General features: G+C 43.1%; 1 protein-coding gene across 1 annotated transcript in view; it reads right to left on the minus strand.

Annotated features, from left to right (window-relative positions):
• Positions 1 to 17,440, minus strand: part of LOC124622260 (centrosomal protein of 135 kDa) — a 362,362-nt gene that overhangs the window by 340,772 nt on the left and 4,150 nt on the right. The window contains exons 2-3 of the mRNA XM_047147922.1: positions 8,715 to 8,841; positions 441 to 608 (exon numbers count right to left, since the gene is read on the minus strand). Coding sequence (XP_047003878.1) covers positions 441 to 608; positions 8,715 to 8,841 — 295 coding nt within the window. The remainder of the gene's footprint in view (positions 1 to 440; positions 609 to 8,714; positions 8,842 to 17,440) is intronic.

Raw genomic sequence — 17,440 nt, forward strand, 5'->3', positions numbered from 1 at the left:
TGTAAAACTTATAATCCATAGGAGCACTGGCACTTTGGGCAATGTTGTGTTTCACTGATTACTATCATCAACACTATGCTCTGGCCTACCCTACCTGGCTGTGGATTAGGATTCTCTCTTTGACCCAACTGTTTCATGTGGCAGCTGATTTGACCCTGGTGCAACTATGGACTTTCTTGGTGGAGCTTTAGAAGGACTGTTTATCAAGTTTGCAAAAAATACACAGAATGTTTTGTGAGCTACCTGTGCATTTCGTGCAAAGGGCAGTGAAACAAATTACTTTTGTTATGCCGATGTGAAGCGTTGCACAGATATTAAGGAATAAGCCGTTCTCTAGCATCTAACGCTTAAGAATAAATACGACAAAAGCTGCTAAGATTTCTCACAGCAGTTTGACTTACCCTCCTTTGTAATTCAAACAGTACTATCGTAAATTTTACCTGGAGTAGAAACAATTGTTTGTAGACCCTTCCTTTGCAATTGCAATATTTTCTGTGTCTTTGCTGCAGATTCTTTTTCGAGTGTTTTGACTGTTGCCAAATGTTGAGAGGCAAGAAACTGTAGGTCTGAACAGTCGCTTTCCAACCGAGATATCCTCCTCTGAAGTTCTGAAATTATATTAAATAATGCAAATAAGCTTCACATAGCCAAAAACAGCAAATAATACACATGGATAATTATTTACAAATTATTTTTGTCCTTTTTTTAAGTTGATATAAACTAAAATAATGTAGTATTATACCAGAATCCAAACTAAGTGAGATTTGTGATAAAGTATAGGTTGTATTGCAGCCATGGGGATGGAAGAAATCACAGAAGAGCTGGCCACAGTCTTTATACCATACACTGCCGCACTACTGGGAAAAGTCGGGTGCAGACTGAAGAAGCACCCTGTCTTTTGCCGGCCCAATGAAACACATGCATTATTGGGGAGTGTCAAAGATGACCTCTGTTTGTGGAAGTCCAGGGTATATCAAATTCCATGCCAATGAGTAAAGACATACATTGGACAAACAGTGTGCACCATCAAAGATCAATGCTGAGATGACCAGCAGCACACACTGCTAATGTTACTTAACAAGTCAGCAGTCACAGAGCACCATTTGTCTGAGAATAGTGCAATGGAATACGAATGCACCAGGATGTTAGTGCAGACTTCAAAATACAGGAACAGTGTCATCAAGAAAGTCATTGAAATTTGCACCAGGGATAATCTTATCAGTCTGGAGTACGTCTATGATCCCAGCAAGGCTTGGGAACCAGCACTGGGTCTACTTAAGAAGCCAGTCAGTAAACACAACAATCTGGCAACTGAGGGAGAAGAGCAACTACATTGATACTGCTACAGACACCAACACAAGCATCTTTGCAACTGCTGATGCATGCCCTCGGGAGCAGACCACAGACGGAATGGCTTGCAGCGGGAGGGAACGTAAGTCAGCTACATACCCACATAAGCTAAGTTTGTCAACACCCCCATGATGGCGACATGCCTAAAATTGCCAAAACATTGTCTCTGTTTGACACTATGGATCAGCAGTACACCAGTGGACTGAGCATCATTTTTGGTGTGATTTGTTGTGCAAAAATATTGGGAAATCTAATGGCACTGGATAAATCAATTACCCATATTCCAAGATAAAAGTGAAGGAGATTACTTCATTATATTGTGGGGAAAATGAATTTTTGGTGATTAAACCAGAAAGTTTTTGAGTAATATGAAGGGATAAATACTTCTAAAAGCCAAGGAAATACTGAAATGCATTGTGATGTACTTCAGTTTAGGCTTTTAATTTATTTAAGTCTGTGTTCATAGCTCTAGGTTCTTGTTTCAACCACGCGATGATAATTAACTCTATCAGTGCTGCAACAGTAAAAATTCTGATACATGTACACAGAATAACAGGTCTCAACCTTTTGAGATAATCTGAAGGGATACAAATCCCTTCATAATTTAGTGGAAAAGTAACTTTCATTCCCTGATGGGTATCTGGAGACTGCCAAGTGTCTTTGTGTTGTGCTGAAAGCAGTTTGTCACCTGTGTCAAAATGTAGGCTGTTGGCAGTGGTTCTGACACTGTAATGAAGTGCTGACAGAACGGGAGCAATATATCTGAGAAAAAGAACTTTGTTCTTATAACAATGCTTTTGACTGAAAGACTTTCAGTAATCTATGGTTACAGATGTCCTAACCACTATGGACAGAAACTTGAAATTTGGAGAAGGTGTGGATCTCACACTGTAGGCATCATTTATGAAGGGATTTTTCAAAATTACAACCCTAAGGGGGTGAAATAGAGTATGAAGGTTTTTTTTGAAAAATGTCAATTCTAAGACAATTTTGGAGCTAAAAGTACGAAATTTTTTTTTTTTTAATTTTGTAAATGCATCATTATTAAAGGATTACTGAAGTATTTTTAAAGCTATATCTATGAACATTGGTATTTGACTTAGTTACAATTTTAAAAACTACGTGTTTCAGTGTTCTTGAAAATTGAACCCCTAAGGGGGCGAAATAGGAAATGAGATTTTTTTATGAAAACATTTTATTTGAAAGCATTTTTAAAGCTAAATCTATGATAGTTAAACATACATATGTCACTGTTTTTGGAAATTCAACCCTTAAGGGTATGAAATGGAGGTGAAGCATTTTATGAAAATATTTCATTGCTAAATCATTTTTCAGGATAAATTTTTGAAAACTGGTGTTGGCTTCTCGGGTAGAGATGAAAAATATGTTTTACCGTTTTTTAAAATTCAACCCCTAACAGGGTTAAACAGGGTTAGACTGATTCAGTTCTTACTCATTACACCCAGCACAAACTGCTAATGATAGAAACTAAGTTTGGAGAGGGTGTGGGTCTTATTCTATAGGCATTGTTTAAGAAGGATTGACCGAAATTCCACTCCTAAATGGGTGAAATAGGGAATGAAAAGCTTTCTGAAAGTATGTCGCTATTAAAGGCTTTTTATACCTAGAACTGTGAAAACTGGTATTTGGTTTCTCAATCAGAAAATAATCAGCATTTTTGGAAAGTCAACCTCTAAGGGGGTAAAATAGTGAGTGACAGTTTTGTTGAAAATAAATAATTACTAAAGAACTACAGACACATTTTTAAAGCTACATCTATGACAACTGGTATTTGATTTTTCAATTAGAAATTTAAAAAAAAAAAAAATGTTTCAGTGTTTTTGGAAATTTAGCCTCTAAGAGGGTGCAATAGGGGATGAAGGTTTTTAAGAAATATTTTGTTACATTAAAAAAAATGTTAAAGCTAAACTTATGAAAACTGGTATTTCACTTCTCAGTTATATATAAAGAAATATATGTTAGGGGATTAAAGTTGCTATGGAAATATCTCCACAAGAACACAAAAGGCATGATCAAAAAAAACTTTGTATTCCATCTACCAAAATCGCTGTTTGGTCATAAGTACCATCCAAAAAGAGCATGCTTATATTGCCTTAATTAGCATGAAAAGCTTAGAAAATGTTGCAGTTTGTGAACAACATAAATATTTAATAAAAACAAAAAAATCTCTACTGGCTATACAGTCTATGCAAACGAAGCAACGGGCACTAAGCTAGTATATCCCATTAGATAGGTTTAATACAAATAAATTATTTTAATAGTGTAATCTGTCAATAAATGGAATGTAATTGGTAGGTATATTTTTATTTTCAACATAGTACTGAAAAATAATGAAATAAGACAAAAGTAAGGAACACGCGGTACTCCAAAAATATGCCATCAGAAAGTACAAGGGTCATACAATAAACAAAGTCCTGCAGTATATTTCACAGAATATGTTATTTTGTTCTATACAGAGAATTTGATGACAGTATAATATTTTTTACATGTACTATTTTTCTACATGTCTCCATCACATTCTATGACAGTAGTTCCCAACTTGGGAGTAGCTATGTCCTAAAGAATAAAATTTAATTTTCCAAGCAGTGAAAACAGCAGTGTTCAACTCCATTTCACTCACAAAACTAAATTATTTTTTCGAGATCATTATCATTTACATTATTTTGTAAAACTGTAATACTAATCACATTCAAGCTTTCGCAACAACCTGTTGCCTCATCAAGAAAGAGGAAAGGAGAGGGAAAGACGAAAGGATGTGGGTTTTTAAGGGAGAGGGTAAGGAGTCATTCCAATCCCGGGAGCGGAAAGACTTACCTTAGGGGGAAAAAAGGACGGGTATACACTCGCGCACACACACACACACACACACACACACATATCCATCCACACATATGGTGTGTGTGTGTGTGTGTGTGTGTGTGTGTGTGTGTGTGTGTGTGTGGGCGCGCGCGCGCGCGCGCGCGCGCGAGAGAGTGTATACCCGTCCTTTTTCCCCCCTAAGGTAAGTCTTTCCGCTCCCGGGATTGGAATGACTCCTTACCCTCTCCCTTAAAACCCACATCCTTTCGTCTTTCCCTCTCAAAGGACATGTCCTCAAACTTAGATCAAATGATAAAACCCACCTCCATGAATAAAACGTAAAACGAAATCAGCTGATTAGGCGTTGTCAGATAAAATTAGTGGCAACGAGTCCGGTAACCGAAGATTTTGTCACAGGGCAGTCAAAGTGGGTCTTCATGGTGCAGGAGGTAGCTGCGGGTCGCCCAAGTGTGGCCGATGCGGAGCCGGCAGAGAACCACAGAGTCCCCGTGAGAGGCCCGCATGGAGGACTGCCACACATTCGTAGTCTCCTTAATGGCATGCAGTTTGTTGTGCATACTGCGACTGAGCCATTCTGTCTCCCAAAGCCGAAAAACATGGTGGCGTAAAAATGAATGCAGGCCAGTTATTGAAATGCAGCACGCGCGAGTGCGTACGCACGCGCGCGCGCACACACACACACACACACACACACACACACACACACAGACAGACAGACAGACAGACAGACAGAGAGAAGGGACTGATGAGCTCAGCAGTTTGATCCCATAGAAACACACAGATACGAAATGGCAGGAAATTCTGGATAAAACCAGGAGCAAGCCTTGGAGACACCACATGCACAATGTGGCAAGAATATGATGTCGCCAGGTGGTGTCATACGCTTTTCATAAACCAAAAAAGATGGCAACAAGGTGTTGGCATCTGGAAAAGGCTGTTCGGATGGCAGACTCGAGGGACACGAGATTATCAGTAGTAGAGCGACTCAGGCAGAAACTGCCCTGACACAGAGCCAGTAGGCCACATGACTGCAGGACCCAACCCAACCACCGACACACCATACTTTCCAGCAGCTTACAAAGAATTTTGGTGAGGCTGATGGGCTGATAGCTGTCCACATAAAGTGGGCTTTTGCCAGGTTTGAGCACTAGTATAATGGTGCTCTCCCACCAGTGCGATGGACAGACGCCATTGCACCAGGTCCGGTTGAAGATCACGAGGAGATGTCGCTTGTAGTCAGACGACTACTGACTGTGACTGTGGATCCAATCTGGCCCAGGAGCTGTGTTGGGGCACTGTCCAAGGGCACTGAGGAGCTCCCACTCTGTAAAAGGGGCATTATATGGTTCACTGTGGCATGTAATGAATGAGAGGACATTCCCTTCCATCTGCTGTCTGAGAGTGCGAAAGACTGGGGGGGGGGGGGGGGGGGGGGGGGGTAGATCTCTGATGCAGAGGCGCGAGCAAAGTGCCCAGCAATTGTGCTCAGCAATTGTGCTCAGCAATTGTGCTCAGCAATTGTGCTCAGCAATTGTGCTCAGCAATTGTGCTCGCATCAGTAGATAACACGCCATGTATGTTAACACCGGGAAAACCTGTTGGGGTCTGGTACCCAAAAACTTATTTGATCTTTGCCCAGACTTGGGAAGGTGACGTATGGCACACAATGGTTGAGACATATCTCTCCCAACACTCCTGTTTCCGTCTTTTGATAAGCTAGCGAATGTGGGCACGGAGCCATTTAAAGGCTATGAGGGGCTCCAGGTAAGGGTGCCACATATGCATCTGTACAGCTCCTTAATTTCCTTGGCGACTTCCGGCAACCACCAAGACACTGTCTTTTGCAGGGGCACCCTAAAGAATGAGGGATCGCGTTTTCCACTGCAGAAATGATTGTTGTAGTTACCTGTTCAAACACCACATTGATTTTACCATGTGGGGGAGATTTAGTGGTGACAGCTGAGATGAAAGCTTCCCAGTCCCCCTTGTTTAAAGCCCATCTGGGTAGGCATCCATGGGCCTGACGCCGGGGCAGTGACAGGAAGATGGGGAAGCGGTCACTACCACACAGGTCATCATGTGCTCTCCAGTGGATAGCTGGGAGAACCGAGAAATCAATGGCCGAATATGTGTTATGTACCACACTGAAATGTGTGGGGGCACCTGTATTTAAGAGGCAGAGGTTGAGTTGTGACAGCAAAATTTTTGACATTTAAGCCTCAGGCAGTAAGCACGGTGCCACCCCAGAAGGGGTTATGGGCATTAAAATCTCCTAAAAGTAGGAAAGGTTTAGGGAGTTGATCAATCAGTGCAGCCAATGCGTTCAGGGGTGCTGCACCATCTGGAGGAAGATATACATCGAGGCAGTTATTTCCTGCATCGTCCTTATCCTGACAGCGACAGCTTCAAGAGGGGTTTGAAGGGGCATAGGTTCACTGCATACTGAGTTCAGGACATAGACACTAACTCCACCTGACACACTATAACAGTCACTACCCCATATAGCCGTGGAGGGAAGGGATCTGCATTTCTGGGAACCAGGTTTCCGGAAGTGCAATGCAGAAAGCAGGTGCAAAGCTTAAGAGATACCGTAGCTCACCCAGGTGGTGGAAAAAACTGCCACAATTCCACTGGAGGATGACATAGTGAGGCTGGGAAGGCATGAAGCACCCAAAGAGGCAGGTTATGCCTCAGGGTCACCTGCTGCCACCAATTAAGTATTTGTAGCCATTTCTATGGTGGATGAGACATCAGTGAGATCCAGGTCCAAAGGGGACGCTAAGATCTTCACATCATCCTCAGATGCAGAATTGATAGGGAGTAGTGATGTTGGGGCCACCACGGGTCCGGTTTCTTAGCAGACTCCTTCTTAGTTTGCTTGCTCTCTCGCTTCTCTTTAGGGGCTTGCTGGGAAGATTTCTCCGAAGCAACTTCAGGCACGGAGGAAGACCGTGAAGCTCTTTGTGCAGCAGCTTTTGGCTCCTTGAGCCACTGGCGAGTGTCCACTGTGGCATTAGTGGAGACATTGGGAGAGAGGATCCCAAGCGACCCCTTCCACATGAGAGGAGCTGGAGGATGCTGTTGCTTCACCAGCAGAGGGGCCTTGCTCCCAAAGTAAGTGCTTTGTGAGCAATGGAGGAATATTTGCCCCCTACCAGCAAGGAGGCAAATGTATTCTGTTGGCCCAGAGGGCCCACTGTCCGTGGCACAGAGGGAGGAACCACTGGCGCTTGGGACGGCAATGGTGACGTAGCTACAGCATATGTCAACGTCACCCGAATGGGATGTAATCTTTCTAATTTATGTTTAGCCTCTGTGTAAGTCAACCAGTCCAGGGTCTTTTACTCCATGATTTTCCACTCCTTTTGGAGTACTGGGCAGTCTGGTGAGCAGGGGGAGTGGTGCTGTCCACAGCTGATGCAAGTGGGAGGAGGCGCTCACGGAGTGGGTCAGTGCAGTGGATATCAGCAGTCTCGACACGTGGCACTGGAATTGCAGTGGGAAGACATGTGCCTGAACTTCCAGCACTTAAAGCACCGTGTAGGGGGAGGGACGTATGGTTTAACGCCATAGCGATAAACCATCACCTTGGCCTTTTCAGGCAATGAATCACACTCAAAAGGCCAAGATGAAGGCACCGGTAGCAACCCTGTTGTCTTTGGGTCCCCGGTACACACACTGGAGGAAATGAATACCCGCTGTTCTAAATTGGCATGAAGCTCGCCGTCAGACTGCAAGAGGAGATTGTGATGTAAAATTATCCCCTGAACCATGTTGAGGCTTTTACGGGGAGTGATGGAAACAGGAATATCAACCAGCTTGTCACAGGCAAGTAACATTCAGGATTGGGGTGGGGATGTAATCCATCAGAGAATGAATAATGTGTTTGGGGGCAGGATGCCTGTCAAAAACCACCACCTTGGAATGGTGCGCCAAGTTCCGTGCTGGTTACAGTTTGACACAAGGTGCTGGTCGATCTGGCTGGCTAGCCACATCCATTATGGACAACAACTCAAGTGGTAGACACACTAGCTCCCATCCTACAGTCCTGATCTCTCCCCATATTATCATCATACCTTCAGCCCCTTTAAAAAGGCCTTAAAGAGTCTACGATTCCTGCCTGATGAGGTGTCGCACGCAGTTAAGGAGTTCTTCGTGCAGAAGGTCATGGTGTTTTACCAAATGGATATATTCAACCTGGTGCATAGATGAGATGACTGACTGCATGCTCACTGAGAATCTGCTTGATTGGTACATTAATTCCAGATGGTATAGCCTTCCAACAGAAACTGTTCACAGTCACCCCTTGTATTTTTTTGAATATTTTTTTCCACAATACACAAACCATTTTGGGAAAACAAAAACTTTACATGTGTAGCCATTTCTGTAAGTCAAAACAAATTTGGAGTGATACTGGTTCCTATAGTTTTAACTGATAGTACTTGCCACTATGATAATGTAAATGAAAACATTATTAAAACAATTTTTACACAAACCTTGATATCATATGTGATCTAACTTACCCCTCTGAGTCTTGTCTGCCTCTTCCTTCTGGTTAACAAGCTGTGAATAAAGCTCATTTACTTCTTTTACTAATTTTGCATTTTCCTTCTTGTAAGGTTCAATCCCACCTCGAAGAGCTGAGTGTTCCTAAAGGCAAATTTTATAATGTAGAGACCAGTTTCATTTAAACGAGGTGCTACTAAGATTTACATCAATATCACTGTTCTATATCATAAACCCTAAATGGTAGCTAGCAGTGATTGAACGGAAACAAATGGGAATGAACTTCTCAGTTTCCAATGTTATGTAGGTGGTGATACACACATTGCAGTTGAGAGTAGAATGTCACCCATTTAACATCATATTGTTTGAAGTTTCAAGGGAATTGTCATTTGTATAGTATTATCAGCTGCTATCTTCTCAGTGGGCTAGGTAATGTAGCAGTTCAAAGCTCTTGGTAGGAGCAGTGACCGAATTCCTGTCCGAAATAAATGAAAGATTACGATATAGTATTCCTGTAATAATGAAGTTGTTAGAGACTGAGCACAAGTTTGGAAAGAGCAAAAAGGGGATAGGACATCAAACATTTCGTTTTCAAAGGAGCAATCCTGGTTGCATTCACCTTAATAAATTTATGGAAATCACAGAAAACCTAAATCAGGATGCCTGTATAAGGATTTATATTCTAATCTTCTCAAAACTCTACATGTTAATTCCGATTTAATTTTTCCTCCACGATTTCCCTATACCACTCCACATCATGTGACTGTCAGGATGGTCTCCTTGAAGCTGATTTTCTTCCCCATTACTGTCCATGTGACAAAGTTCCCCATCTCTAATTACACCATCAATAGAATTTTGCTCTCTAGCCCCTCCTTTTCCTTTTTGTTTGCATTTGAGCTTTTGCCTACACCCACAAAAAAGTGGGTCAGCGCTGTCTGACAAAGGGGCAGCTTGCAAGCCTCTATTGGAGAAAAAAGGCTGGGCATAAAAGGGTTCCCCTGCGAAAGTTCGGAAACTTTTGCTCCAAGTCAAATACTCTAGCCTCTTAACTGTTAGTTTTACATATTTATATAGTTCTTGGAAGTAGAGTGTAAAATAAAAAATCTCCCATAAATGAAGAGCTAAAATACCTCTCATTGCCACGAACATTATACAGAGTCTGTCAGCTCTACCTGAATCCATTTCCCTCCTCACCACTATAACATCCCACATGCCCATCTTCTATACGCTCCCCTAAATCCACAAACCCAACAATCCTGGACACCTCACTGTGGCTGATTACTATACTCCACTAAAAGAATTTCAGCTCTCATTGAACAAAACCTCCAACCAATTACTCATAATCTAATATTCCACAGCAAGGACACTGACCACTACCTTCAACTCTTTACCATCTCCACCACTTTACCTCACAGGACCCTACTCGTCACTGTTGACACCATCTCCCCATCCACCAACATCCCTCTTGCCCACAGTCTTACTGCTATTGAGCACTACCTTCCCTAATGTCCTTCAGACTCCAGACCCACTACCGTATTTCTTGTACACCTTACTTACATTATCCTAACCCACTACTTCTCTTTTGAAGGGAAGGTATACAAACAAATCTGTGGCACAGCCGTGGACACCTATATGGGCGCTGCTATGTCAATCTGTTTATGGGCCACCTAGAGGAGACCTTCCTAGCCTCCCAAAATGTCAAACCCATACACTGGTTCAGGTTCAATGATATCTTCATGATCTGGGCTCAGGGCCAAGACACCCTTTCTTTATTCCCTCAAAACCTCAATACCTTCTCTCCCACTCGCTTAATCTGGTCCTGCTCCACCCAGCATGCCACCTTTCTAGATGTTGACTTCCCCCTCACTGATGGCTCCATCTGACCTTGGACTACATTAAACCCACCATCCACCAACAATACCTGCATTTTGAAAGTCATAATCTCTTTCGCAACACAAAATACCTCCCATACAGGCCTGGCCACTCGAGGATGGCATATCTGCAGTGACAACAACTCCCTTGCTCAGCATGCTGGTAGTCACACAAAGGCCTTCAGAGACAGACCTAGTCCACATACAGATCTCCCATGCCATTTTCCCCTCGTACCCATAATCCTCCCTTTACCTCAAAGAACCAGTAACACTCAAGTGCCCCCTTCATCATGAAATACTGCCCTGGACTGGAACAACTGAACCACATCAGGGCTTTAATTATCTATCATCATGCCCTGAAATGAGAGGCATCCTACCCGAGATACTTCCCACCCCTTCTTAAGTGGTGTTCCATCCTCCACTCAACCTTCACATCCTAGTCTGTGCCTAAGCCACTCCCAGTCCCAACCTCTCGCCACGTGGATCATATCCCTGTAGAAGACCCTGGTGCAAGACCTGCCCAATCCACCCACCCAGCACTTTCTACTCCAATCCTGTCACAGGTTTTTCCTACCCCATCAGGAGCCATGGCATCTTTGAAAGCAGCCATTTCATATACCAACACTGCTGTAGTCATTGGACAGCTTTTTATGTTTGTATGGCTACCATCCAGCTGTCTACCAGGATAAATGGCTGATGCCAAACTGTGGCCAAGAGCAAAGCCCATTACCCTGTGGCACAACATGCAACTCAACGTAATGTTTTTGATTTCTTTGGCTGCTTCACAACTCAGCCATCTAGATCCTCTCTCTACCACCAGCTTTTCCGAAGTGTTCATTTGGGAGTTATCCTTACAACACATTATCCACTCCCGTAATTACCTCACAAACTCAACCTACAGTAGCATACTGTCCCCAAACCCTCCACCTCACAGTTTCCACCCCCTCTCTCCTATCATGTAGTCCCAACTCTCATTTCCCACCCTCTTTGTTTGCCACCCTCTCCCAAAGCATCCATCCATCTTTCCCCACTCCTTCCTTTTTTGTTACTTTATTCCCTATCTCCCTGCCCCAAAACTTCTGATGCTGCACCTGTTGGCACTCTAGTCCCTGGTAACTCCAACTGACAGCATTCATCTTCCCCCCACCCATACACTACTATCCCTTTCCTTTCCCACCCACTCCAGATTGCTGCTTGCATTGCATGTGATAGTTGCTTTCTGGTCCAAGTTGCTGAAGCTGGGGGTCATATGTGTGTGTGTGAGGAGGTGTGCTTGCTTGTGTGTGTATGGATGATGTGTGTTTCTGCTTTGCTGATGAAGGCTGTGGCCAAAAGCTTTATGTAAGTGTCTTAATTGTGCCTGTCTGCAACTTAACATCTCTTCTTTACAGTACATAGAAATCTATCTTTTCCTATATTGATGATATTTCTACCTGAAGATTCCATCATTAGAACATGTAAATGTAGTCTCTTTCCATGAAGATGATGTGCTGAGTGGCACAGCAAAAAGACTATTACACACTAAGCTTTCAGCCAAAGCCTTCTTCAGAAAAGAAACGGAAGACACACACATTCACACAAGCAGGCACATCTCTTATACACCCAACTGCCACCACTGCCCACTCTAGCCAGAAAAAAAGCAGCAACTGGGAGTGGACCAGGAAATTGGGAGGGCCAGGAGAGTACGTAGGGGAGGGAGGGGGGGGGGGGGGGGCGGCTGAGAAGAGAGTTGTCAGGCGAAGTGTCCGGAGGATGTCACGTGATAGAGGGTGACGGAAAAAACTGTTGGATGGAATGTGAGGGGATAGTAGGCTATCATAGGTTGAGGCCAGCATAATTTTGGGAGGAGAGAATGTGTTGTAAGGATAACTCCAATCTAGGAAGTTTAGAAAAGCTGCTAGTGAGAGGACCCAGACAGCTTGAGTTGTGAAGCAGCCATTAAAATCAAGCATGTTATGTTAAGCTACATGTTGTGCTACAGGGCAGTCAACTTGCTCATGGCCATTCATCCTGGCAGACAACCAGTCGGTAGTCATACCAAGATAAAAAGCTGTGCAATGCCTGCAGCAGAACTAGTATATGACATGGGCGCTTTCAAAGGTGGCCCAGCGGCAAGGTAGGGTAAGCCTGTGATAGGAATGGAACAGGTGCTGGGATGGTGGATTGGGTAGGTCTTGCACCTGGGTCTTCCTTAGGGATGTGATCCCTGTGGCAAGGGGGCTGGGACTGGAAGTGGCACAGGGATGGACGAGGATGTCATGGAGGTTGAGCAGGCGATCGAGCACCACTTTATGAGGGGTAGGAGGGATCTTGGGAAGGATGTCCCTCATTTCAGGGTATGATGATAGATAATCAAAGCCCTGACAAAAGATATGGTTCAGTTGTCCCAGTCTGGGGTGGTACTGGGTAATGAAGGGGGTGCTTTGTAGCTAGTTCTCAGCGGTTGTGGGATAACAGGGGGTATATGGGAATATAGCATGGGAAATCTGTTTGCAGACCACATCTGAGGGATTGCACCTGTCAGCGAAGGTCTCTATCTGACCTTTAGAATATGGGGCAAGAGAGTTCTCATCTCAGCAGATATGCCTGGATGGCCAGGTTGCGCAAAAGGGGGTTTTTTGGTGCGGAAGGGATGGCAGCTGTTGAAATGCAGGTACTGTTGGTTGTATATGGGCTTAATGTGGACAGAGGTGTGGACAAAGCCAAGAGAGAAGAGGTCAACATCCAAGAAGGTGGCATGCTGGGTTGAGGACAACCAGGTGAAGTGGATGGGAGAGAAGGTGTTGAGGTTGTGAAGGAATAAGGATAGAGTGTCTTGGTCCTGAGTCCAGATCATGAAGATATTGTCAACAAACCTGAACCATACCAGGGGTATGGCGGTTTAGGAGGCTAGGAACATTTCCTCTAGATGGTCCATAAATAGGTTCACATAGGAAGGTGTCATGCAAGTGCTCATGGCTGTACCGCGGATTTGTTTGTATATCTTCCCTTCAAAGAAGAAATAGTTATGTGTTAGGATAAAGTTAGTAAGACATAATAGGAATGAGGGAGTCTGAATAATGATGAGAAGTAGTTTTCAATAGCATCACCCACCCAACCTCCACAACATCCTAGCCCATCCCTGTATCACTCCCAATCCCAGGCCATTGCCAGAGGGGTAATATCCCCACCCAGCACCCCCTATTCCAGTCCTGTCAAAGGCTTATCCTACCATATCAGAGGCCAGGCCACCTGTGAAAGTATCTATGCTCTTTCTATTGGTATGACTACCCATCAGCTCACTACCAGAATTAATGGCCACCGCCAAACTGTGGTCAAGAGCAAAGCAGACCACCTGTGGCACAACACAAAGCTGAACATAACATGTTTGATTCAATGGTTACTTCACAATGCAGGCCACCTGAATCCACTTTTCCACCAACAGCTTTTCTGAACTGCTAAGATGGGAGTCATCCTTACAACATATTATCCCCTCCCGAAATTTCATTGCCTCCTCATTCCCCCCCCCCCCCCCCCCCACACCCCAGTTTCTGCCACCTCTGCCCTACACCCAACTCCCAATTCACATCCCCCACCCTCATTGTGCTTGCTCTACACCAGTGCACTCACCAGTCTTCCCTTCTCTCCCCATTGCCACCCCCACACCCTCCACCACTGCCCCTTACATCCTTGTGCTGCTGCCTTCTACAGTAGTCCTTGACAGCACTCTTCTGTCCCCCAGCCATCCCATTCATACTCTACTATCCTTCCCTCTTCCTTGCCCCCACTCCCAATTGCTGCTTCCATTCAATGCAACTGTCATTCCATAACTTATGAGGAAGTAAAACAATCCAGCATTTATGAAAAATAACCATTATATCTTCCCATACATCTGCAGCTTGTATGCACATTTACAACCCTGAAAATTTCTTAGGAATAGATGCCAAGTACAAACAGCTCATAGATGATTCCTCTTACTTTTAGGAACAGAAAATTAACAACTGGATCAGGTTTATGAGTTATTGTGGGTGTATAAGAATGTGTATTTACAACTGCTGAAGAAACACTTTTCCCATGGCTAGAAGAGAAAAAGCCTTGGATTCTTTCAAGAAGTGTATCAATCTGTATTCAATCAACAAACTTATACAAATAAAACCATAGTGGTGTATACATTCACAGTAAAGATGGCGTACATTGTTGTTTTCGTTATTGGTTGTTTGATTAGTGGCTTTAAAAGGGGCTAACCAGTGAGGTCATCAGTTCTTTCTTCCTTTAATAATCAAAGCCCAAATTATTCCATGAGGAGCAAAGGGATGACAACCAGTTTAATCTTTAGCAATATCACCTAGTGAGCAGGGCCAGGTAAGAAGTAATGTGAAGGAAAAACAACTATTAACAAGTAATAAAATACAGTGATGTGGGAGAGATGCACTGGCCACATGGGGCTGGAGACCTTCCATGGCTAGTCTTGTGGCAGGAGGTATGCTTCCACACCCAACTGGCAGTCCCCCTATCACAGATAGAACGCTCCATCACAGAATGGTTAATTATGGAAACAAGTATGAGTACGAAAACATAAAGAGGCCGAATAGGACTCCTAGACTTCTTGTTGTGACAATAAGTGTCTACAGTTCAGGGGCAGAGACAAAGCAACTCCAATATTTAGTTAAAACACTGTGAGAAGAAAAGTGAAAGTAAGACAGCCACAGAAAGTAACTAAATACAGTGAGGAGGGAGAGGTGCACTGGCCACAAGATGTTGGACCACAATGTTCACGTAACAGAATAGTAAAAATGTGATGAGAACAGAGCTAAACTTCAAATGATTGTAAATAAACCACTCTCTCCAATAAAATAAGAAACCAAGTTTGCCATGTGGGCATCATCATTGAACAGTGGAGGCAGTGACTGGAGTATCTTTGTTTACCACAAGGCAGTGAAGTTAAGACACTAACAAGACATCCATAGTCCACCAACAGAGAGGGTGTCACAACACCATCTGAGGATTTTAGCACGAGTCAGCCAGTGTGGCCTATACAGAACTGGCAAAGGAGAGTCAGTTCCCCTAAGAAGGATGAAGGGAGCTCACCAAGTGGGTTTGGACCCTTTTATTACTCCTAGACTTCTTGTTGTGACAATAAGTGACATTCTCCCTTTCATGCCTCCAAAAGTGGAAGATACAGTGTCAACCACAAGTCTGATTCCAGCATACTCATCTCCAATACTTCCATTTTACTAGCTTCCTTTGCTAACTGACCTGAAAGCTTGTTCCCCAGAATGTTTAATCGAATTCCTCATATTCACGGTAGAATTGTGAAATGATCGTACAGGAAAATCCCCATTCATCGCTACAATGGAGATGCCGTATCCCATCGCTTGTGCACTGACTATAACATCACGTTCAAAATCATCTTGATAACCTGCCATTATAGCAGCAGTAACCGATCCAACAACTGCAACAAACACTTGTTATCTTATGTAGACATTGCTGACCACAGAACCATATTCTGCCTGTTTACATATCTCTGTTTTTGAATCTGCCTACCTAAACCAGTTCCTTTGCTGCTTCAGTGTGTATGAGTGAAGAAATGAAAGTTTGGAAAAGCAATTAGGCAGTGACAATAAGTGCCCCCACGGAAAAGACAGATCATAACTAAGGAATCCTTGCTACAGACCAAGTCTGAGAAACTTGATAATCAGAGACAGGAATGCAGCACAGGAAAGGATGGAGTATCGCAATGACTACGAGCTCCATGCCCACCAAGCATGTACTTATGAAGTCACGATTTTAGTGAAAACTCTGAGATGTCATTTGCAGATAATGGATGGAGACCTCCAGAGGATCAACATTTGGTGCAGAAACTGACAGTTGACCCTCAACATTAGTAAATGTAATACACTGTCCACCAGTGACAGAAACAGCCACCATGGTTCAATTACAAGATAGGCAAAAGATTCAATGGGAACTGCATCAACTAAAGTATTTTGGAATATCTGTCTAGAGTGATATGGAAAGACCATATAAAAGTAGGAGAATCAGATGACAATGTAAATAGAAGAATTTTAAGGATTCTTGAGTACTGCTCGTCAGCCTGGTATCCTAATCACATATGATTATACAGGGGATCCAACAAAGGCAGTCACTAAGAAAGAGGTATAATGCAGTATCAAGATGTTTATTATGCCATAATTAAATTCTGAGAGTGTACATTCTCTTTACTTCCTAAAATGTATATTTAACAAAAAAAATTCTTCATATGAAAATCAGAAATATTAAAGCTCACATTGAGACATACTGACACAATCATCCTACCTGCAAACTGTTCAAGACAAACAAGGCATGGGATAAATCATAGAACTATGAGAAGTCCTCTTTTCCATACAACAGAATTTGGCTTTCCATGTATAAATATGGATGTTTTCTTCAGTAGCAGCCATTTCTGTGTATCTGGACTGACCCATCCCAAGAGATTTGTATTGTGTTCGCTCTTTGAAACCAATAAGACTGACTGAACGGAGGAAAATCACTAAACGGCATATGCAACTGTTCAGTATATTTTATGTCACTACAGCTGCTTTTAAAAAAAGTGCACTGTTGACTTATTGATCAGTTACAATGATTTATTCAGGCTGAGGAGAACAAATAACTGAACTTTCTCACGTAAAATTATCTAGTGACAATCTATTTGTAAATGGAATGGTTCCAGTCAAGATGTAGATAGTCTAGTCCACAGAAAGAGCAAGCCTCCAGTTAATGCTTCTTTTTTCTATCTTCTTTTGCTTTCAAACATACATGTATTTTGTTTTTGGAAACAGGTATCTTCATTTCCTAGCAATTATTCCAATAACTTACCACAGCAATTTTCACTAAAAATGAAAAGGAATTACAATATA

Source organism: Schistocerca americana, chromosome 7 (genome assembly GCF_021461395.2).
Source record: "Schistocerca americana isolate TAMUIC-IGC-003095 chromosome 7, iqSchAmer2.1, whole genome shotgun sequence".
NCBI lineage: Eukaryota > Metazoa > Arthropoda > Insecta > Orthoptera > Acrididae > Schistocerca > Schistocerca americana.